Here is a 25,895-nt window from a genome sequence, read left to right on the forward strand (position 1 = left end):
TTCTTAGAAAAATATTTTTAATCAAAAAAATAATTTGACTTCACAAATATTTCTACTCATTTTATTATTATTTGTATTTGAAGAAAATGACAATGACATATAGTGAAGATTTTTTCCTTGTAAATAGTGCAAGTTCGCACACCATTCTCAAAAGTAATATTTATTTTACTCATCTTGTGCCAAAAAAAGAATATGTTAATACTATTATTGGCTTAGACAATGTGATAGAAGGCTCCGGAAGAGCTATAATCTTGTTTCCCAGAGAAACAAAATTCATAATAAATAATGCACTATTGTCTACTAAGTCTCTAAGGAACTTGTTGAGTTTTAAAGATATTCGCCAGAATGGATATCATATTGAAACAATGAATGAGAAAAATCTTGAGTACTTATGTATCACAACTCATGATTCAAATAAAAAGGTTGTATTAAAAAAGTTACTCTCACTTTCATCTGGGTTGTATTATACTAAAATTAGTGCAATTGAATCACATGCCATTGTAAACCAAAAGTTTACTAACCCAAATGAATTCATAACTTGGTATGATTGATTGGGTCATCCGGGAACAACCATGATGCGAAAAATTGTTGAAAACTCCCATTGAGAAGTTTACTAACCCAAATGTCGACAAAGGAATGATTGGCTAAAATGAGAAGAAGTTATGAAGGCTGAGTTAGACTCACTTGCAAAATGTGAAGTCTTTGGACATGTAGTGCATACACCAAAAGATGTAAAACCTGTGTGATACAAATAGATATTTGTGAGAAAACAAAATGAGAAAAATGAAGTTGTATGCTACAAAGCTTGACTTGTGGCACAAGGTTTTTCACAAAGGCCCGGTATAGATTATGAAAAAACATATTCCCCTGTAGTAGATGCAATAACATTGCGTTATTTGGTCAGTTTATCCGCATATGATAAACTACATATGCATTTAATGGATGTGGTGACAGCCTACTTATACAGATCATTAGATCGTGATATCTATATGAAGGTTTCTGAAGGACTAAAGATATCTAAACCACCGAATGAATATTTACAGGGGTTATACTCAGTTAAATTGCAAAGATCTTTATATGGTCTAAAGCAATCTGGACGAATGTGGTATAATCGTCTTACTGAGTATCTGTCCAAAAATAGATTCGAGAATGATGATATCTGCCCAAGTGTTTTCATAAAAAAATTTACATCTAACTTTATTATAATTGCTGTGTATGTTGATGATTTAAATATCATTGGAACCCCTGAAGAGATTACAACAATTTTAAAAGTTCTAAAAGAAGAGTATGAGATGAAAGATCTTGGAAACACTAAATTTTGTCTTGGCCTACAGATCAAGCATACAAAAAATGGCATCTTTATTCATCAAACAACATACACAGAAAAGATTTTGAAGAGATTTTATATGGATAAGTCACATCCATTAAGTACCCCAAAAATCGTAAAGTCTTTGGATGTGAAAAATGATCAATTCCGTCCTAAAGAAGAAAATGAAGATATCCTTGTACCATATCTTAGTGTCACTGGGGCTCTAATGTATCTTGCTAATAATACACGACCTGATCTGTGATGAGCAGATATTTTATACGCTTTTTGTCATCATTTTCATATAGTTTTTAGTATGTTTTGTTAAGGTTTTAGTGTTAAATTCACATTTTTAGATTCTACTATGAGTTTTTATATTTTTGGACAATTTTAGGTATTTTCTTGCTGAAATTGAGGAGCTGGAGCACAAGTCTGATTCAGAGACAGAGAAAGCACTGCAGATGCTGTCTGGATCTGACCTACATGCACTCGGAAGAGCTTTTCTGGAGCTAAACAAGTCCAAATAGAGTGCTCTCAATGGCTATGGAAAGCGGACTTCCAGAGATTTTCAGCAATATATAATAGTCTATACTTTGCTTCGGATTAGAAGGCCCAAAACTAGTGTCCAACGCCAGCCTCCTGCCCCCTTCCAAGCGTCCAGCGCCCAAAAGCAGAAACCAACATCCATATGCCCAATGAGGACCCCTGGCTGGCGTTCCATGCCCAAGAGACCACATAGCACATGGATCTCATCAAAGTTCAGCCCAAACACTCACCAAGTGGGCCCTAGAAGTGGATTTTAGCACTAAATAGACTGTTTACCCTTACTAGTCATCTGTTAGTATTTAAGGAATTAAATTTATGTTATTCATGGGAAGGACACATACTTTACAGCCCTATTTTCGTTTACTTTGTATTTTTACTTCAGTATGAGTTTCTAAACCTCCTAGGTTGAGGGGAGGAGCCCTGCTGAGTCCTATGAATTAATAAAAGTATTACTGTTTGTTCTTCGATCCATGTTTGATCTATTTTCTAAGATGTATATTTTTTTCTTCAACGTGGTGAATAGGATGATCAGACAATTAGCTCTGTTCATCACATTAAGATGAACGTGCTTGACAAACACCCGTGTCTACTTGGGTTCGTGTGAATACATGGTCGGAAAGCACGAACCAATAGCTATGTTTATACATCTCTCAGACGGCTAATCCACGACTTCGTTGGGGACTTCTCAAGACACCAGTTCAGCCGATTTTTGGGGAGATTAGGGTCTCCGTGGTATAGGCTAGAATCCAAAGAAGCAGCATTCTCTGATCCGGAAGATTCGACCTTATCTGTTGCGTTGAGTAGGATCGCCAAGAGAATGAACTGCTAGAGCTTCACCCTCCGTCAGATTGAATGACCACGGGCAATAGCGTTTGATCTGGAGCAGAGGAGATCAATGACCATGGGAAATGGCTTTGATCACATACAACCTACCATAGAAGAAGATCATTCAAAAGCAAAGAAGACAGTAGTACCGGAGTTAATTCACAAAAACAAAGCAACTCTAACTCTCAACTCTATCCTTAAAGTATTAGCACCCTATTATAATAATCTCACAAATATTTATCTATCAATCTTCTGATCTGCCTGACTAAGACCTGCAAGATAACTATAGCTTGCTTCAAGCCACAATCCTCGTGGGATTGACCCTGACTCGGTCAGGTATTACTCGGACGACCCAGTGCATTTGCTGGTACAACAGTACAAAAGTGTGGGGATTCGTGCCACTAAGTTTTTGGCATCGTTGCTGGGGACTGTTGAGTTTGGACAAATTAAAAGATTGTCTTGCTCCCTAGATTAGGTAATTTATTTTATTTTACTTTATTTGAGTCTTTTATTTTTATTTTCTTCTTCTTCAAATTTTTGAAAAAATCAAAAAGCTTTTAAAAAATATTTTTCTTTTCTTTATTTAATTTTTGTTCTTAGTTTGAGTCTTTTGTGTTTGTTCCTGGTGAGTTTCACGTTTTTCTTGGGTCTTTCTTTCAAAAAAAAAAAATTCAAAAATTGTTTCTTTGCTTAAATATTTTGTCAAGTATTTAAGTTTGCTGTCTTTTTGTTTATTTTCTGTTAATTTTCGAAAATTGTATTTTGGTTTTCTAAAAATTTTAGGTTTGGTGTTCTTTATATGTTCTTGTGTTCTTTGAGTCTTTTGAGTTTTGTTCTTCGTGTTCTTGTTAGTCTTCAAGGTGTTCTTGAATCTCTTTTGTGTTTTGATCTTAAAATTTTTAAGTTTGGTGTTCTTTTATGTTTCCCTCAAAAAATTTTCGAAAATAAGGAGCATTACATCTAAAAATTTTAAGTTTTGTGTTTTTACTTGTTTTTCTCTCTCCTTATTAAATTAAAAAATAAAAAATATCTTTTCTATCTTAAAACTAACCTAATTTTCGAAAATATCATTTAAAATACAGATTTTAATTTCAAAATTTTTATCTTATCTTATCTTAGTTGTCAATTTTCAAAAAAAAAAATCAAATCTTTTCAAAATTAAAAAATCTTTTCAAAATTAAAAATCCTATCTTTTTCAAAAATCTTATCTTTTTCAAAATTCAAAAATTTTATCTTATCTTTTTCAAATTTCAAAATTTAAGAATTCAAATTTCAAAATTAAAAATCTTATCTTTTTCAAATTTCAAACTTTAAAATTAAATCTTTTTCAAAATCAAATTTTAAAACTTAGCTTTTTCAAATCTTTTCCAAATCCTTTTTGTTTCTTATCTTATCTTTTCCAACTTCAAATTTTAAAATTCAATCTTTTTCAAATCATTTTAATTTCCTATCTTATCTTTTCCTATTTTCAATTTTCAATTTCAAATCTTTTCTTATCTTATCTCTTGTCTTATTTTGAATTCAAATCTTTTTTTAATTAATTAACTATCTTCTCTCTCTTCTTTTTTAAAACTATCTAATTAACTCTAATCTCTTCTTAATTTTCGAAAACTTCTTCCTCTTCTCTCTCTTCTATTTTCGAAAATTTAACATTTAAATTTTAAATCTCTTTAAATTAATTAACTTAATTTTCGAAAACAATTAATTAATAAAATAAAAATAAAAATATTTTAATTCTTATTTACTTTTTCTATTTATACTTCTTCTCATCTCCACTCATATCATTCGAACTCTTCTTCTTCCCCTTCTTCCATCTTCACTTTTCTAATTTATTCTATCTTCTTTTTTTCACATCTCACTTTAACGAGGAGCTTCTTGCCAATTGGCACGAAAACTCTTCTTCTTTTTCTTCTTTTCTTTTCTTCTTGTTTATGACTAGGAATAGGGATAAAGAACCCCTCTTGACTCCTGATCTTGAACCTGAGAAGACTCTAAGGAGGCATTTATAACAAGCTAAAGCACAATTCTCCGGAAGAGACCTTTTAGAAAGTTTTGAACAAGAAAGGGAAGACATGGCCGAACCTCAAGAGGAGCCAAGAAAGGTTCTTGGTGACTTCACCATGCCTACCTCTGACTTATATGGCAGAAGTATCTCTGTACCTGCCATTGGAGCTAACAATTTTGAGCTTAAGCCTCAGTTAGTCTCTCATCTGCAACAGAACTGCAAGTTCCATGGACTTTCACTGGAAGATCCACATCAGTTTCTTGGCAGAATTTTTATAGATTTGTGATACTGTAAAGACTAATGGAGTAGATCCTAAAGTCTATAAGTTTATGCTCTTTTCCTTTGCTGTAAGAGACAGAGCTAAATTTTAGTTGGATGCCCAACCAAGAGAGAGTCTTGACTCTTGGGAAAAGTTGGTTAATGCTTTTCTAGCTAAGTTTTTTCCTCCTCAAAGAATGAGCAAGATTAGAGTGAAAGTTCAAACCTTCAAACAAAGAGAAGGTAAATCCCTCTATGAAGCTTGGGAAAGATACAAGCAAATGATCAGGAGATGTCCTCCTGACATGCTCTCAGAGTGGTCCATCATAGGCGTGTTCTATGATGGCTTGTCTGAGATATCCAAGATTTTATTGGATAGCTCTGCAGGTGGATCCCTCCACTTAAAGAAAACACCTGCAGAAGCAAGATAACTCATTAAAATGGTTGCTAACAACCAGTTCATGTACACTTCTGAAAGAAATACTGTAAACCATGGGACCTCTCAGAAGAAAGGAGTTCATGAAGTTGAGACTCTGAATGCCATACTGGCTCTGAATAAGATCTTGACCCAACAGGTCAACATGATCTCTCAGCATCTGACTGGGATGCAAACTGTAGCTTGCAATACTCAGAAAGCTTCTCCTGAAGTAGAAGCTTATGATCCTGATTAACCCACCATGGAAGAGGTGAATTACAAGGAAGAACACTATGGAAACATCTACAATCCTTCATGGAAGAATCATCCTAACCACTCATGGAAGGATCAATAGAAACCTCAGCAAGCTTTCAATAACAATCAAGGTGGTAGGAACCAGAATATGTTCAATAACAGACCATCATTCCCATCTTCTCAAGGGAATATGGAGATATCTAAGCAGAGCCTTTTTGACTTAGCCATTCTAGTCTCCAGCCTCACTAAGACCACCCACAGTTTCATAAATGAAACAAGGTCCTCAATAAAAAATTTGGAGGTACAGGTTGGTCAACTGAGCAAGAGGATCCCTAAGACTCCTCCTGACACTCTTCCCAGTAACACTGAGGTGAATCCCAAAGAAGAGTGCAAGGCAATAACCATGGAGGTAAAGGCCGAAACAGAGGAGATTGGGAAGGCGTTAAACGCCAGTGAAGAAGCCTTCACTGGGAGTTCAACGCCCAAAATGGCAGCAAGCATGGCGCTGAACGCCATTAAGGAACCCCTCACTGGGTGTTTAACTCCCATCCTGGCAGCAGAGCTGGCGTTGAACGCCAGCCAGGGAGCACTGGCTGGGCGTTCAACGCTCAAACACCCAGGCTTTCTGGCGCTGAACTCCAGTGAGAAACCCCTCACTGGGGTTCAACGCCCAACTAGGTAGGATTTCTGGCGCTAAACGCCAGTGAGGAACCCCTCACTGGGCGTTCAATGCCTAACCACGTAGCCATTCTGGCGCTGAACGCCAGTAAGAAACCCCTCACTAGGCGTTCAACACCCACTCACCCAGGTAAGCTGGCATTGAACACCAGCAAGGACATCCCTGCTGGGTGTCCAACGCCCAAAACACTAGAAGAACTGGTGTTTAATGCCAGTCAGGGTGGACAGCAAGGGCATTCAACCCCTAATAAGCTGAAACAGCTGGCGTTGAACGCCAGTCAAAGCATACCCTTTAAGTGCTTAAAGCCCATTCAAGAACCTTCTATCCCAGAACCAAAGGAAACCACAAAGACAATAGAGGTTTCTTTGAATGCACTTCTTCAGTGTATGAGTTCTGATGACTATTCATCCTCGAATGAGGATGAAGACACTAGGAAAGAGCAAGTTGCTCGGTACCTAGGAGCTTTAATGAAGTTTAATGCCAAGTTATTTGGTACAATACCTTTGGAGGAAGAACCTCAACTACTCACCAAAGAACTCCATGCTTTGGTTCAGCAGAGGCTACCTCAGAAACTTTCAGATCCTGAACGCTTTCTAATTCCTTGCACCATAGGCACTATACCTTTGAAAAGGCTCTATGTGACCTAGGATCAAGCATAAACCTCATGCCACTCTCTGTAATGGAAAAACTGGGCATCCTTGAGGTACAAGATGCACACATCTCATTAGAGATGGAAGACAAGACAATGAAGAAGCCATATGGCTTAGAAGAGGTTGTCTTGGTAAAGGTTGAAAATCACTACATCCCTGCAAATTTCATTGTCTTGGACATAGGAGAGGATAAGGATGACTGTGTCATCCTTGGAAGACCTTTCCTAGCCACAGCCAACGCTATCATTGATGTGGCTAAAGGAGAACTGACCCTACAATTAGGGAAGGATCACATCTTATTCAAGATATCTCATCCTAATTCTCCCTCTAAAAGAGAGATGACTGTGCAACACTTAGTGTGCGAACCCTCTCTTTCTGTGCAGCACATTGCAGAGTCCCTAAACATCAATTCTAAGTTTGGTGTTGGGCAGCCGCCAATAAGCTCTAAGCACAAAGGTACTAAGAAGAAAGTACCTAAAGGCTGGAGTGATAAGAAAGTCCTAATTGAAGGCCTCTCACCTAGCATGAGAGCTGTCTTCACCAAGAATCTAGTCTTACCACATACAGTGAGTCGTGTCTTATCTCTAGAGCTTGTAGAGCTCATTCATGAGAGGACATGAAGAAGGTTCACTGTAAAGGGCTAAAATCTGAGCCCATACTCACCTCCGTAAGGAACTAAAGGTCAAGCTAGTGATGTTAAAAAGAGCGTTTGTTGGGAGGCAACCCAACCTTAATTAATTATTTATTTTCTTTTATTTTGTTCTATTTTTTTCAGAGTCATGATCATGTGCATCAGTCAGAACAGAGACAGATTTTATAGCAGTGAAAACAGAACACTCCGGATAGAGTGTTAAAGTTGAACGCCAGCCAGGGTATCGCGACTGGTCGTTCAACGTCCATCATGGACAACATTGCTAGCGTTGAATGCCAGCCAAGGAGTAGCCCCTGGGTGTTCAAATGTTGGTGCAGAGAAGTAAAGAATATGAATTTCCTAGCCTCTCAGGATCTGTGGGTCCCACAGCGGCTTCACCTACCCTACCTACCCCACTTACTTTCACACTTTTCCATACACACTTCCCTATTAACCCCCACCCACTTCAAAATTCAATTTCTCACCCAAAACCCACCCTATGGCCAAACCCTACTGGTGCACGAAATTGTGATCTCAATGGCGCCAACAACTTGGTACGCACAATTGTAATATCACTCTTTTTCACTACTTCGCACAACTAACCAGCAAATGCCCTGGGTCGTCCAAGTAATAAACCTTACGTGAGTAAGGATCGATCCCACGGAGATTGTCGGCTTGAAGCAAGCTATGGTCACCTTGTAAATCTCAGTCAGGCGGATTAAAATGGTTATGGAGTTTTAATAATTAAAATATAAATAAAACATAAAATAAAGATAGAGATACTTATGTAAATCACTGGTGGGAATTTCAGATAAGTGTATGGAGATGCCTCATTCCTTTTGAATCTCTACTTTTCTACTGCCTTCGTCCAATCTTTCACACTGCTTTCCATGGCAAGCTGTTTGTAGGGGGATCACCGTTGTCAATGGCTACCGTCCATCCTCTTAGTGAAAATAGTCCAGCTACGGGTTACGTAGGGCTAATCATCTGTCAGTTCTCGATCGTGTAGGAATAGGATTTACTATCCTTTTGCGTCTTTCACCACGCCCTACAGTCGTGAGTTTGAAGCTTGTTACAATCATCCCATCCCAGATCCTACTCGAAAGACCACAGACAAGGTTTAGACTTTTCAGATCTCAAGAATGCTGCCAATTGATTCTAGCTTATACCACGAAGACTCTGATCGCAAGGAATTGAAGGCTCTGTTGTCAGGAGAGGCAATCAACGCATGGACTAGGAATCCAAGAGATACACATTCAAGCTTGTTTTCATGTAGAACGGAAGTGGTTGCCAATCACGCATTCATGAGTGAGAATGGTGATGAGTGTCACTTAATCATCACATTCGTCATGTTTTTATGTGAGAATGAATATCTTAGAATAAGAATAAGCATGAATTGAATAGAAAATAGTAGTACTTTGCATTAATACTCGAGGAACATCAGAGCTCCACACCTTAATCTATGGTGTGCAGAAACTCCACCATTGAAAATATATAAGAACAAGGTCTAGGCATGGACGAGAGGCCAGCCTCCAAAACATGATCAAATGATCAAAAGGTAATCCCCAGATTTAAATACAATAGTAAAAAGTCCTATTTATACTAGACTAGTTACTAGAGGTACAGAAATAAGTAAATGATGCAGAAATCCACTTCCGGGCCCACTTGGTGTGTGTTTGAGCTGAGTATTGAAGCTTTCACGTGTAGAGGTCTTCCTTGGAGTTGAACGCCAGTTTGTAACTTGTTTCTGGCATTTGACTCTGCTTTGCAACTTGTTTCTGGCGTTTAACGCCAGAATAGGCAGAAAGCTGGTGTTAAACGCCAGTTTGCGTCATCTAAACTCGGGCAATGTATGGACTATTAGATATTGCTAGAAAGCCCTGGATGTCTAATTTCCAACGCAGTTAAAATCGTGCCATTTGAGTTTCTGTAGCTTCAAAAATTCGATTTTGAGTGCAGAGAGGTCAGAATCCAACAACATCAGTAGTCCTTTGTCAGCGACTGAATCAGATTTTTGTTCAGGTCCCTAAATTTCAGCCAGAAAATACCTGAAATCATAGAAAAACACAAAAACTCATAGTAAAGTCCACAAATGTGAATTTTGCTTAAAAACTAGTAAAAATATACTAAAAAGTAACTAAATTATACTAAAAACTATGTAAAAACAATGCCAAAAAGCTTATAAATTATCCGCTCATCACCTACCCATCCCCACTCCTATAAATACCCCTCTCCATAACCCTTCATACACACACCTCTCATACCCTTATACAACCCACAAGGTTGAGCCCTCTCTCCCCCTCTCTATCCTTTTATTTTCTTCTTCTTCTACTCCATTCTTCTATTCTCTTTATTTTTTCTCGAGGACGAGCAAAGTTTTAAGTTTGGTATTGGAAAAGTATAGCTTTTTTATTTCCATTATCATTCATGGCACCCAAGGTTGGAGACTCCTCTAGAAAGAGGAAAGGAAATGCAGTAGCCAATCCCTCTGAATCTTGGGAGATAGAGAGATTCATCACAAAAGACCACCAAGACCACTTGTATGAAGTAGTGGCTGAGAAGAAAGTGGTCCATGAGGTCCCTTTCAGACTCAAGAAGAATGAGTATCCGGAAATCCAAAGAGAGATCTAGAAAAGAGGTTGGGAAGTCCTAACCAATCCCATTCAAGATGTTGGGATTCTCATGGTGCAATAGTTCTATGCTAATTCATGGGTTACAAAAAACCATGACACCAGTGTGAACCCAAATCCAAGGAATTGGAGTACCATGGTCCAAGGAAGAATCTTATATTTTAGTCCCTAAAGTGTGAGGTTGGTGTTCAACTTACCTCTAATGCAAGGAGATCCTCATCCTTACACTAGGAGAGTCAACTTTGATAAGAGATTGGATCAAGTGCTCTCAGATATCTATGTGAAACGAGCACAGTGGAAAAGGGATTCCTAAGGCAAGCCTATTCAACTAAGAAAGGCTGACTTTAAGTCCATAGCTAGATGATGGTTAGAATTCATCCAAAGATCTATCATCCCTACTAGCAACCGATCAGAAGTGACCATTGACAGAGCCATCATGATCCATTGCATCATGATTGGAACTGAGGTAGAAGTACATGAGGTGATTCCTCAAGAATTGTACAAGGTAGCTGAGAAACCTCACACCAATGCTAGGTTGGCATTCCCTCACCTAATCTGTCATCTATGCAATTCAGCTGGAATTGTCATAAATGGAGATGTCTCCATTGGGGAGGATAAGCCAATCACTAAGAAGAGGATAGAATAAACTAGAGAGCATGCACAAGAGCCTATGCAACCACCTCAGTATGAGATCCCTGAGATGCCTCAAGGGATGTATTTTCCTCCCCAAAGCTATTGGGATCAATCGCAGACTTCTCTTGGAATAAGGAGTGACATAGAAGAGATCAAGCATCACATTGGATCCTCAAGGAGGAGCACTAGCCGCCACTATTAAAGGTGGATTCATTCTTTTTTACTCCTTTCCTATTATTTTTCTGTTTTTTGTCTATTTACTTATCTGTTCTCGTGTTTTAGTTGCATGATCATTTTCATTGATGCTTAAAAGTTATAAAATGTTCCATATATCTCTCACCTTGCTTAAATAAAAATTTTATTAAAAAGAATTAAAAAAATGCATGAATTTCAAGTTTAAAATAAGAATAGTTCAATTATTTTGATGTGGTGTCATTTCTAAATGTATGAAATAAACAGTGCATATTTGAAGTTGCAACTTTAGAATGTTAGCTCTTGAAAGAATAAGAAAAAATAAAAAGTATATTGATAATCTGAAAAATCTAAAAAACTTGGTTCTTGAAGCAAGAAAAAGCAGCAAAAAGAAAAAGAAAAAGCATGTTGCAAAAAAAATATTTACATGTGCATGCGAAAAAGAAAGAAAAAAAAGCGAGAAAGAAAATATAAAAAGCAGAAAAATCCATTACTGCCAAAAAATGCAGGAAAAGGAGGGAAAATTTAAAAAGCCAATAACCCTTTAAACCAAAAGGTAAGGGTAAAAGGACCCAAGGCTTTGAGCATCAGTGGATAGGAGGGCCCAAAGGAATATAATCCTGGCTTAAGCGGCTAAACCAAGTTGTCCCTAACCATGTGCTTGTGGCATGAAGGTCTCAAATGAAAAGCTTGAGACTGAGCGGTTAAAGTAGTGGTCCAAAGCAAAAAGAAAGTGTTTAAAAATTCTAAACACCTCTATCTGGGGACTCTAGCAAAGTTGAGACACAATCTGAAAAAGTTCACCCAGTTAAAGTGTCTATGGCATGAATATATCTGGTGGTAATACTGGAAAATAGAGTGCTTAGGGCCATGGCCAAGACTCTGAAAGCTGTGTTCAAGAATCAAAATAAGCTTAACTAGGAGAGTCAATAATATCATCTAGATTCTAAGTTCCTAAAGATGCCAACCATTCTAAGTACCAATGGATAGTGAGATGCCAAAACTATTCAGAAGCAAAAAGCTACTAAGTCCGCTCTTCTAATTGTAACTAAGCTTCATTAGAAAGGTAGAAATTTATTGTATCTTAATTTTTTTTCCTACTGTGTTTTAGTAGCTTGGTGACGCGTACGCGTCGATCCACGCACACATGTCGCAGATCAGCGTGGGCCAATTTTGGAAAAAACGTGGCCAGTGATTTCTAGCTCATTTTGGGCCCAATCAAACTCATTTCTAATGCTATTGAATCCAAGGATTGAAGGGGAAGGAACCAGTCATTGTTTAGTTTTTATCATGTTTTGGGTTAGAATTCTAGAGAGAAGCTCTCACTTCTCTCTAGAATTATGTTAGATTAGATTCAAATCTCTTCTTAGATCTAGATTTTAATTCTTGTTTTCATCTACTCTTCCTTTCAATTTCTTGTTGCTACATCTTTACTCTTTTAGTTCCTTTTGTTAATTTCTTATTCTAGTCATTTTTATGTTCATGCACTTTTGTTCCCTTTGATTTCAATTAATGCAATTTATGTTTTATGTTCCTTTATCATTTAATTGCATTGTTATTGTTAATTTCTTCCTTTGGTAGTTGTTAGAATTTACATTTCTTGCAATTTTACCATGCTTTTCTTTTATGCCTTCCAAGTGTTTGATAAAATGCTTGGTTGGGTTTTAGAGTAGATTCTTCTTCTCTTGGCTTGAGTTGAGTAAATAGAGACTCTTAAATTGTCAAAGTCTTTATTGATTGACAATTGGAAGTTGCTAATTGACTTGAATGCCACTAAAGCTAGTCTTTCACTATGATTTAACTAGAACTTGTGGACTCAAGTTGATTATATCCACTTGACTTTCCTTCATAGTTAGAAGTTAACTAAGTGGAGCAATGGACAATTCTTGTCACAATTGATGATGATAATGAGGATAAGACTTCTAGTTCTCATCCCTTGCTAAGAGCTTTCTTAGTTATTAGCTTATTTCCTTTGCTATTTACATTTCTTGTTCCTTATTACAAAAACCCCAAAACATTCCTTCATAACCAATAATAAAGCACTTCATTGTAATTCCTATGGAGAATGACCCGGGATTAATACTCTCGATTATTTTATTGGGGTTTGTACATGTAACAAACAAATTTTTGATTGAGGAATTGTTTGTTGGTTTAGAACTATATCTGCAACGAGAATTCATTTGTGAAATTCTTTACCGATAGACAATTTTCGTTCATCAATAACATAACACCATTGCCGGGGAATTGCAATGGTGTTATGTTATTAGCTATTGTGAATATATTCATATTGTGAATATCCAACTTTTTGGTTATTTCTAAGTCTTGTTAGTAATTGGGAGTTTACTTTTTCTTTACCTTTTTGATATTTTTGTTTTGATTTCCTCTTGTCCATATGAATTCTCATCCTTGTGGTTTTGGATGTGGTTGTGGTTGTAACTATGTTGTAGGTAATGGAAACTTGAATGATGGCTCATATTATGGGAGATATGAATTTTTGAGAAGGGAGCCACATCCATATGAGCAATCACCATGGCAACCTCCTCATTCAAGCTACTATGATAGTAATCCCTCCTATAATGCATATCATTCCAATGGATATGATGGTTCTTATCATGATTATGCCACTCAATCACCATCATTCCATGCACCATACTCTCAACATAGTCCTCAAACACCATCATTCCAACCACCATATTCTCAATCTACATCTTATTTCCATCAATTACCTCAACATAATCTGGTGCACGAAATTGTGATCTCTAACAATGGCATTCAACTTGGTATGCGCATCTACTAACTCAGCACTTTCTTCACAACTCCGCACAACTAACCAGCAAGTACACTGGGTCGTCCAAGTAATAAACTGATGAGCGGATAATTTGTACGCTTTTTGGCATTGTTTTTAGTATGTTTTTAGTATGATCTAGTTAGTTTTTAGTATATTTTTATTAGTTTTTAGTTAAAATTCACTTTTCTGGACTTTACTATGACTTTGCTAATAATACATGACCTGATCTATCATTTGCTGTGAATTTAATAGCAAGGTATAGTTCTGATAATTGGATTTTTGACGGTTTAGAATTTCACAAATGAAATCTCATTGTAAAGTATAGTCTCTAAACCAACAATAATCCTTTCATACAAAATTTTTTTTTGTCACAAGTACAAACCCCTAAAATCTATAAACCGAAGTATTTAAACCTCGGGTCGTCTCTCAAAGGACTTGCAGGATAGTGTTCTTGTTATTGGTTATGAACTTGTTTATTTTGGGGTTTTGGATGAGAAATATGAATAGTAAATGGTAAGAAAACTTTATTAACAAAATGGTCTTGGCAAGGTTTGGTTGTCAAGGTTCTTCATCACTATCACTAGCCACAAGTATGGTAGTTGCAAGGATTAATCCCACTTAGTCATCCTTAAATCAATTAACAAAGGAAAGTCAAGTGAGCTATATCAATCCTAGTCCATAAATCCTAGCTTTTCAATAATTGGATTAATGAAGGCTAGAGTCAATGGCTATCAACTATCAATCAATTAGACACTAGTAACTCAAGAAATCCTAAGTTACCTTCTCAAGCCAAGAACATAAAATTCTATTCTAACATTCTCCTAAGCATTTAATCAAACACTTGGAAGGTACAAAGGGAAGTATAGTAAATCACAACAAGAATGAATTCTAACAACAGTTGAATGCAAAGAATTAACAACAACAATCAAGGAAATCACAATTATCATGAATTACCTCAAATTGCATTATTGAAAGAGAACAAAGGAACAACAATCTATTCCAAAACAAAATGAAGAATTACAATTACTAAAGCACATAACTAGAAAGATGAAGATGAGAAGAGTAAGAATTGGTAAAGGATAAGTGAATTAAAGCATGAATTAAACCTAGATCTAAGAGGAGAGATTAACCTAAACCTAATCCTAATTCTAGAGAAGTGAGAGCTTCTCTCTCTAGAAAACTAACTTTAAACTAAAACTAATTCCTAGTGAATCAATCTATGCCTTCCCCTTTCATTCTTGGTCCTTTTAATCCTTTCTACCAGAATTCTGGCGCCAAAATGGGTCCAGAAACTCTCCAAAATCGCCAGGCACGTGTTGCTTTAATGAGATCACGTGTGGACTGCGACGCGTGCGCGCATGGTACGCGTGCGCGTCCTCGACCGATTCCACAATGTGCGCGCGAGCGCCTTATGCGTGTGTGCGTGCTTGGTCGAATTCTTTTCTTTGACTTTTTATACTTCTCTCCATTTGTAGCTTCCTTCCTTGCTCCTTTGATCCATGCCTAGCCTATTTCAATCCTGAAATTACTAGCAAACACATCAAGGCATCTTATAGAATTAAGGAGGAATTAGAATTCATCAAAATAAGGCTTAAAAAGCATGTTTTTACACTTAAGCACAAATACGGGAGAGATTACAAAATCATGCTAATTCCTTGGCTAAATGTGACAAAATGTTGATAAAATACTCTAAATTCAGTACAAGATAAATCCTAAAAACAGAGTTTATCAACCTCCCCACACTTAAACCTTAGCATGTCCTCATGCTAAAATAAGAAGGAACTAAGGGGTATGACATTTATTAAATGCAACTAAACCATATGAACCTATCTAAATGCGACTATCTATAGTGAATGAGAATACTTGGTCCAAACAAATCAACTCCCAAGAAAACATGTGTAAGCACAAGAAGTAGGTCAATAGGAATCGAGTCCAAACCACAATTGTATTGAAATATCAAAAGAAATTCAAGCTTGCAAGAATATAGATAATATGGGTGAACACATGCAATTGAACTTTGGAATCCTCAACGGATGTGTATCCGCTCTATTCACTCCAGTGTTTAAGGGTTAATTCACTCAATTCTCTTCTAGTCATGTTTTTCCAAGATTTGTTCCTCTTCTAACAATCAACAACCATTCAATGCATGCATACAAATATCATGAGGTCTTTTCATTGGTTGTAATGGGGCTAGGGTCAAGGTAGGATGATATATGGATAAGTGGACTAGCATTTGGATCTTTGATGAGCTTAAACTTTCCCACCTAACCTATATAATGACCTATATAATTGAGTTCTAACCTAACTACCCTTCTTTCACTTTTCCATATACTCAAGCGTTTGCTTCTCATTTCACAACACTTATGCATTGATCCTTTATTAAGCTTCACTTTGGGGTATTTTGACCCCTTTTATTATTTTTCTTCTCTTTCTCTTTTCTATATTTTGCTTTTCTTTTCCTGTCCATACAATGAGGATTTTCTTTTTCTTTTGTTTTTCTCCTCATTTTTTTTCTATACAAGAATCTCAATGAATAAGATTTTACAATTGATCAATACATGAATATGTACCTAATTCCCAATATTTTCAATGATAATACAAAACTACCCTTTTATTCACCCAATGTCCCAAAGTTCCCACACTTGAATGATACTCACACACACTAGCCTAAGCCAATTAAGGATCCAAATAAAGACTTTTCTTGTTTTCCGCTTTAAGGCTTGTAATGTGCTAAATTAAGAACAAGTGGGTTAAGCGTAGGCTCAAAATTGACTAACAATGGGAGATAAAAGGTAAGGCTATTTGGGTAAGTGAGTTAAATGAAATGATGGCCTCAATCATATAAATGCATGAATACAAGGAGTAATTGGACATATAGATTTGGGCAAATCAAAGATCACAATCATAAGAAAGAGAATAATTACACACAAGAAGGAAAATAAATGGTTATAAAATGTAACCACATCAATAGGCTCAAAAACTCACAAGCTTGTGTTCTTAGCTCAATACATGCTTCACAAAGTATAAAATTCAGGCAAGTTCCACAAAATATTTTTTTTTCTTCAATCAATTGGGTTGGTGTCCTATGATTAAGTTCCTTGGAAAATCTCAATATTTGACTAAGCATTCTTGTGATTGAGAATAAATTCCTAGTTTACCCTTTTCTTCATCAATTTAAAACCAATTTCTTATGCAAAACGGGTGACTAAGTTTTGACAGTTCAAACATGGTTTCTAATCACAACCATAAGCTAAAAAGAAAGATATGCAAAAGTATATAAAGAAAAATCCAACTAAAAGTATGGAATCTAGCATCCAAAACATCTAAAATCCAAAATACGCAGTAAAAGTATCCCAAAATAAACCAAAACGACAAGTATATACAAAAGTGTGCAAAATAAGATAAGATAACTAGATAGCATAACTAGGAAATAGCTAAAATGTTTACCGGTCCTCTAATGGTGCCACCGGCAATCTCCCCACACTTAAGATCAAGCATCGTCCTCGATGCTAATCCTAAGGATCAGGGATAGGTGCACCGGTAGGCTCTGGCTCAGGCTGTGGTATCGGCCGAGGCTGAGTCTCCTGAGTCTGAGGTGGCACCTCCACGTGAACCGGCTCCTCCTCATGAGTACTCTCATCGGAACCGGAAGACTCTGGTAGAGGGGGTAGCTCAAGGCCCTGGGCCACAAACAGCTGGTCAAGCCGGTCCAGGCGATGCATGATCTGGCACTTGCTACGCTCCATGTACCTGAAGAGACGCTGAACTAGTAAGTAAATCGGCTGAGGTGCGGCTGGTGGTGGCATAGGAAGTGCTGCGGCTGAGGTAGATGCTCCTGCAGGGGCTGATGATGAAGAGGGTTCAGCTCCCTCAACTGCTGCTCTAGCCCGAGATTGGCATCGAGAGGCAGGCTTCTCGTGCACCCAGGATCCCTATGGGATGGTAACTGGCTCCTTCTGAGGGAGCGGTGGAGGTGGCGATACATCATCCTGGTGCCACGGAACTCCGGCTCACTGAATCATCTGAGTGACCATGACCGAGAAAGGAAAGATGCCTCGGATATCGGCTCTTCACATGAACCACCTGATCAGCTGGGGATAATAAACCTCTTTCCCCTCCATCACACAGCTGATCAAGATCAACATAGCAACCGGGATCTCTATAAAATAGGTGGTAGGCATGACGTAGTGAGTGAAGATCTGCTGCCAAGTCTTGGCCTCTCGGCTTAGATAATTGAAGAGCATCCCCTTGGGTGCCTTATTCTCGACATCCATAACCCAAGGGGCATCCAGAGTGGCTACCACTGGTCTCAGTGCATCAAAATCAAAGGTCATGCAGTGAAGGTCTATCTCGGCCTGTAGGAAGGCATCAGTGTCACTGGTCTTAGGCCGGCAGGTAAGGGCATCCTCAATGGCTTGCTCTGAAATAGGTACTTCAATCCCTCTAACAAGTACCGAGTCAAGGGTGTTTGCGGAAGAAATTGCAGTAAAATTCCTGCACCCAAGAGCGGTTCACCCAGCTCAACTCTCTATCCACAAAAGCCAAACCCATCTGGTCAATGTGCTGGTGGATGATGTCAGTGAAATCCGATGGGATAACTAGCTTCTTCTCAGTATTCAGATTCTTTGAATTGTAGCTAGGAAACCTGAGTTCACAGTAGAGATTGGGGAATTTGGCCTCATCCAAAGCTGGCAACATTTGGTTTGCTTTTTCTATTTCATTTAAAGGGTTTTGAGCATAGGCTAGAAGGGATGCAAAAGTAGGGTCTGGTGATCTCTTCCTCTTTTTAGAAGATGATGCTTTTCTTTTCCCTTTGTCCGACATCCTAAAAAATTGATGGCAATTAAGCATGTAGCACATAGCAAATAACAGGTATATTCGCGATGTAGGAGTGGAAAGTAATCATGATGTGAATTGAAAACTTAATTTGCAAATAAGCATGAGTGGAAACATAAACCAAGAATTCAATGTTCAATAAAATAAACAACTCTCACAAATTAAGCATTTCTCATCATACTTTGAAAGAATGATTAAAGAAAGTTAAGTGTAAGTGAAGTTAAGTTGGTGGCTAAAGAAATTAGTGAGTTAGGAAAGTGGAATTAGAATTTAGTGGTATGATGATAGATGAGCTTAATGAAGGAAGAGTTGTGACGAAGCATACGAATCATGTTCACAATCATGAGAGTATAGACATAACAAAATTAGCTTTCACACTAATTGGTGTTATAAATAATAGAAAGTGAATGAGCAACTATGAACAAGTAGAAATTGAATTTGGAAAAAGAAAAGAAGTCACGCATAAGGGTACACCAATGTTTGTGAAGGAATGAGATTGAAGAATTGCAATAATTGATTTACAGAGAGTGTTAGGAAATTCTCGATCCAATTAGGTCAATGCCAATCACGGGAGTCAAATAGAGATGGAAATTATCCCAATTTGAACTTAGTGTGCATTAAGTAAAGCGTAGAAAATTTATATGCCAAGTTCAATTTGTCAATAGAAATTAGAAGTGAAAACAGTTTTCTTGAAAATTGGGCAGCATTCCGGCTTAAAATTGGACGTTCCCGGATAGGCAAATGGACCAAAGACAGCATCAATCAATTGATAATCATGAAATCAAGTAGACATGGCAGCAATTAAACGCAATGTTCATCAATCAAAGCCACAATGCGCAGTAAACAATCAATGCATACATGGGCATGTGAATAAGTACAGCGCAATTATCAGGCCTAGAATCCTCTAACCACAACCTAACTACCTAACCGCAGTTATTCCTATCCATCCTAACATTCAAAAACTACATTCTAACTAATTACAGGAACTAACAGTGACTAATATGCAGTAAAACCAAAACAGAGCGGAGGTAAGGGAGTTGGGCAGTGACCTGGAGGTGGAGCAGAGATGGAAATGGGAATCGGGGAGTAGAAGGGAGGAGAGGGGGGTGTAAACTGGAAGTCGAGTATCGCCGCGGGTGGTGGCGGTTGCGGCGGTGGTTCACCGTGACAACTGGGCGGAGCAGAGGAGAGAATAAAAGCAGTGATATGGAGACTGGGGCAGTGGTGAATGAAAGAGAATGAGTTACTGGTGGTTGCGCGACGGTGGAGGTTTTCGCGGTGGTAGCGCAGCAGGGCAGGGGCTCGGAGCAGTAGTTGGGTATGGGCAGAGGGGAGAGTGAGGAGAAACGGGATGCGAGAAGAGGGAGAGAGGAAGTGGGCGGTGCGGCGGCGGCGACGGAGCTGTCGCCGGCGGTAATGGGTTTGAGGGTTGGTGGAGGAAGAAGGAGGGAGGAGATGGCGAGAGGGAGAAGAAGAAGGGGGGAGGGGAAGAAGGGTGGAGGGTGGGGTGCGCGACTGCGCAGCATTCCTCGCATCCTTAGGGTTATCATATTTTTACATCGACGCGGGCGCGTACGGTGCGCGTTCGCATGAATTGATGGATTTGGAAACCGACGCGTACGCGCCTTGGGCGCTTATGCGTGGATGGTGAAAATTGGTAAAGATGCATGCGCGTACGGTGCGCGCACATCTACAAGGAGTTGGGCTGGAGGCATGGTACTGGCCCAGCGCTCGCCCAACTCTCTGGACGAATGTATGGGATGGTGGCATCAGCTAGGTGACGCGTACGCGGCAGGTGTGCGTCCGCGTGCATGGATATTGTATCTTAATGGCGCGCAAGCGTGATGTGTGTGCTCGCGTGCTTTCCCCTTTCTGCGTATAGACGCGTACGCGGTAAGTGCGCGTCTGCGTGAGGTGAGTTGGGCTAAGAGCTCAATGCTCGCATGAGAGAGGCCCAACTCTCTGGAAAGAGTGTGATGGTGCATCTGCTCATGGACGCGTGCGCATATGTCGTGCGCGCGCGTCCTCCCCTTTTTTTTAATTGCCCTCTAAGCAGAAAAATATGCCCAGGTGCTCCCTATAATGCTCACAACTCTTTATTCATCTAACTATCATACAATTCACAAAAAATTCTGTTTGATTTTATTCATCTACTACGAAACACAACATACATGTGACTATGCTAACAATCAATTTATGCAAACAAATCTATATGAAATGTACCTACAATGGCAACTCAAATCACTTATTAGACAAAATTAAAAGAGAGTGGAAAGAGTTTACCATGGTGGGGTGTCTCCCACCTAGCACTTTTAGTTTAAGTCCTTAAGTTGGACATTTTGAGGAGCTCATTGTCATGGTGGCTTATGTTTGTACTCATCCTTGAATCTCCAAGGATCTTTGCTTCTTGAATGGTTGACAAAAATTTCAACCATCTTCACCAATCTAGGATAGAGGTCTACCCAAGATATGAGTGCCCATAGTTGGTCTTCACATAGCGAACCGGGATCCCATATCTTATCTTCACACCCATCCGTGAGTTGGGTTTCATGATTTCTCCGTACGGGTGGTTGGCATAAGTGTGGTTGACACGTAGAACTCTCTTTAGTCCACCAATGCTTCCTTCTAGACTCATACAAAGTGATTCTTGTCCCATCATCATCCCTATACCTTAAAGCTTTGACCTTGGTGAGCTTTACACCGAATTTCCAACCACTACACAACTCGTTCTTACTTTTAATTTCACAAAGAGCTCTAAGTTGTCCATCTGTTTCAATCAAACCATATTCAAGCGAGAAAGTGAAGCTTAGGGATAAGAATTTTACCCACTTGAATGTTGTGTTGGATGGTGACTTCGGAAGGGAGATTTCCCCATACTTAGACAATGCAAGGTCTACATCCTTGTGCTCTTCTTTGTGTAATTCCACCTCTTGACAAATTTTTTCAATTTCAACCTTTCCCTTTTTATCACTTGGCTTGGTGTTGACTTCAAGGACCTCAATTTCTTGCCTAATGGGATGTGATTCAATTTTGGATAGGAATTCATTGATAAGTAAATCCATCTCTTGATCAACCCCTTCATATTCTTCAATTTCAATATACATCGTGCCAACGTTCTCTCCTTGGTGGATCTTCTTCGGTTTATTCTCTTCTTCATTGTTTACCAAGGGTATAGGTGGTTGTGCACACTCTTCTATTATCCCAATGGAGGGGTATTGAGTTGTAGCTAGAAATTCCTCCATGATTGAATCTATTTTTTGATTAACCTCTTCATATTCTTCAATTTCAATATGCTCCGGAGGTTGTTGAGATTCACATGGAGGTTTCATATTTTTTAAGTCTTGAACCACTTCCTTCTTTGTTTCAATAATTGTGGGTCTCTCCAATTGTTCTATTACTAGTACTGGTTCTTCCATTTTCACCATACTCTCCGATATCTTCTCCATGCTTTGCTCTTCCTTAGGCTTTCCACATGTGGCTACGGGGAGAACTTGAGTATTCAAACATTGGTGGGCTAAGACATGTCCCACCTTGGTCAAATTGGTCACAAACTCAAGTGTATCCCGCTTCATGGCTTCTTGTCCTTGAAGTAACAAAGTGAGAGGATCGTCTATTGGGGTTTGGGGTGAGTATGAAGGTTCATTATATTGGAGAGAGGGTTCATGGTAAGAAGGTGGTTCTTCTTGGTAAAATTGTGGAGATGGTGTGCATTGAGGTGGTTCTTGGTAATAATCTTGATAGGGTTGTGGTGGTTCTAAAGGTTCTTGCTCATGATGGTCACGAGGGTATGGTATGGGTGATTGGTGATATGGTGGATATGGATCATAGGAAGGTGTTTGGTGTGGAGGGGCTTCTAAGTATGGTTGAGGCTCATGTTAAGGATAAGAATTATAGGCATATGGTGGTGGTGATTGATTATCACAAAAAGATTCACCATAGCTATTGAATTGACATGCATTAGGATGAGAATTATACCTATAAGTATCCGGAGGTTGTTGCCAATAGGAGTGATCGATTCCTTGAGGCTCCTCCCATCTTGGAGTGTTCTATCCTTGGTACATGTTACCATTAAAGTCCACATTTTCTACAACATAGTTAGAACCAAACTCATAGCAAAAGTGAGAATTCATAGTGGAAAAACAAAATAAAACTAACAAAATCTAGTAAATAAACAAGAGACAAGCTATTCACAATATTCACATATGTACAATAACCAATAACATAACACCATTGCAAGTCCCCAGCAACGGCGCCATTTTGATGATTGAATTTTTGACGGTTTAGAATTTCACAAATGAAATCTCGTTGTAAAGTATAGTCTCTAAACCAACAATAATCCTTTCATACAAAATTTTTTTTTGTCACAAGTACAAATCCCTAAAATCTATAAACCGAAGTATTTAAACCTCGGGTCGTCTCTCAAAGGACTTGCAGGATAGTGTTCTTGTTATTGGTTATGAACTTGTTTATTTTGGGGTTTTGGATGAGAAATATGAATAGTAAATGGTAAGAAAACTTTATTAACAAAATGGTCTTGGCAAGGTTTGGTTGTCAAGGTTCTTCATCACTATCACTAGCCACAAGTATGGTAGTTGCAAGGATTAATCCCACTTAGTCATCCTTAAATCAATTAACAAAGGAAAGTCAAGTGAGTTATATCAATCCTAGTCCATAAATCCTAGCTTTTCAGTAATTGGATTAATGAAGGCTAGAGTCAATGGCTATCAACTATCAATCAATTGGACACTAGTAACTCAAGAAATCCTAAGTTACCTTCTCAAGCCAAGAACATAAAATTCTATTCTAACATTCTCCCAAGCATTTAATCAAACACTTGGAAGGTACAAAGGGAAGTATAGTAAATCACAACAAGAATGAATTCTAACAACAGTTGAATGCAAAGAATTAACAACAACAATCAAGGAAATCACAATTATCATGAATTACCTCAAATTGCATTATTGAAAGAGAACAAAGGAACAACAATCTATTCCAAAACAAAATGAAGAATTACAATTACTAAAGCACATAACTAGAAAGATGAAGATGAGAAGAGTAAGAATTGGTAAAGGATAAGTGAATTAAAGCATGAATTAAACCTAGATCTAAGAGGAGAGATTAACCTAAACCTAATCCTAATTCTAGAGAGAAGTGAGAGCTTCTCTCTCTAGAAAACTAACTCTAAACTAAAACTAACTCATAGTGAATCAATCTATGCCTTCCCCTTTCATTCTTGGTCCTTTTAATCCTTTCTACCAGAATTCTGGCGCCAAAATGGGTCCAGAAACTCTCCAAAATTGCCAGGCACGTGTTGCTTTAATGAGATCACGTGTGGACTGCGACGCGTGCGCGTCCTCGGCCGATTCTACATTGTGCGCGCAAGCGCCTTGTGCGCGTGCGCATGCTTGGTCAAATTCTTTTCTTTGGCTTTTTATGCTTCTCTCCATTTGTATGCTTCCTTCCTTGCTCCTTTGATCCATGCCTAGCCTATTTCAATCCTGGAATTACTAGCAAACACATCAAGGCATCTTATGGAATTAAGGAGGAATTAGAATTCATCAAAATAAGGCTTAAAAAGCATGTTTTTACACTTAAGCACAAATACGGGAGAGATTACAAAATCATGATAATTCCTTGGCTAAATGTGACAAAAGGTTGATAAAATACTCTAAATTCAATACAAGATAAACCCTAAAAATGGAGTTTATCAAGTTCCTCTCCAACCAGAAGATATTGGTATTGAATCAAACATGTCTTTCGATATTTTGATGGAACGGTTGATATGGGATTGTTCTATCCATATGGATCTAAGTCACAAGTAGTTGGCTATGCAGATGCAGAATACTTGTCTGATCTACATAAAGGGAGATCTCAAACAAGATACTTGCTCACATATGGTGGTACAGCTATATCATGAAAATTCACGAAACAGACGATTGCAGCAACATCCTCTAATCATGCTGAAATACTAGCGATACATGAAGCAAGTCACGAGTATTTTTGGCTCAGGAGTCTGATCTAATATATTCTATCATCATGTGGGCTGATTGATCAGAAGACAGCTCCAACTGTTCTGTTTGAAGATAATACAACATGCATTGCTCAACATAAGGGTGGATACATCAAAGTGATAGAACAAAACATATTTCTTCCAAATTCTTCTTCACTCATGATCGTCAAAGTCAATGGACAATTGATGTCCAACATATTCGTTCAAGCGATAATTTGGCAGATTTTTTTGCAAAGTCTCTTCCAAAATTCTCCTTTGAAAAATTAGTACATTAGATTGGGATGCGCCGATTTTGAGACATTAAATGATGTCGACAAGATGAAGAGATTGTACTCTTTTTCCTTGGTCAGATTTTTTTCCATTAGGTTTTTCTTGACAAGGTTTTTAATGAGGCAGTCCCAATTACAAAGGATTTTATACTCTTTTTCCTTCACTAAAGTTTTTTTCCGTCGAATTTTTCTTTAGTAAGATTTTAACGAGACATAATCCTAAATGGACATCTAAGGGGGAGTGATGTGATAAGATCAAAATGGATGCCCATTAATATAGGCGGTTGATTTTGTTTTCAATACTGATTGACTCAACTTCTCAAGGCAGACCAAAATTAATAAAATTGAAATTGTAAACTTCACACGCCTGCAATAACACATAAAATTCTCTTTCCTTTTTATTTCTCTTTATGAATTCTTAAGTTGCAATATATATAATACTAATAAATATATATAAGTTACTTCTATTGTTATAATAAAATAATTATATTAATAAATATCAATACTATAGTCTTTTTCGTACAAATATTAGTTTTACACAGGTTTCAAAAGGTAATGTCCATTTTGACCATTTGAATCGAACAAATGAATTAATTTAGTCATTAACTTTTAAAATAAGCACTAAGGTCCCTACTTTGAGAAATATAACTCGTTCCTTCTTTATATATTAACAAATTTTCATCTCACAGCTATTAGTAGTACTAATATAAATAGTCAAATACTACTATGGGACACTAAGAATTATTTGATACAAATACCTTTTAATTTATTATTTAATTAAAATTAAGATAAAATATTATTTTAATCCTTAATATTTAAATTAAATTTTAATTTAATTTTTAATATTTTAAATGTTTTATTTTTGTCCTAAAAAATTTTAAATAGATTTAATGTGGTCTTATCGTTAAATATGACACAAATAGCTAATAAAAGGAATAAGTATGATTTTGGTCCCTAACATAGAGGT

At 37.7% G+C, this 25,895-nt stretch overlaps 1 protein-coding gene across 1 annotated transcript in view; it reads left to right on the plus strand.

The window, feature by feature from the left end:
- Positions 1-24,431: 24,431 nt before the first annotated feature.
- The window catches only part of LOC140184144 (uncharacterized), a 43,865-nt gene continuing 42,401 nt past the window's right edge, over positions 24,432-25,895 (plus strand). Inside the window, exon 1 of the mRNA XM_072234437.1 lies at positions 24,432-24,549. Coding sequence (XP_072090538.1) covers positions 24,432-24,549 — 118 coding nt within the window. The remainder of the gene's footprint in view (positions 24,550-25,895) is intronic.

This window comes from Arachis hypogaea, chromosome 4 (genome assembly GCF_003086295.3).
Source record: "Arachis hypogaea cultivar Tifrunner chromosome 4, arahy.Tifrunner.gnm2.J5K5, whole genome shotgun sequence".
In the NCBI taxonomy this organism is placed as follows: Eukaryota; Viridiplantae; Streptophyta; class Magnoliopsida; order Fabales; family Fabaceae; genus Arachis; species Arachis hypogaea.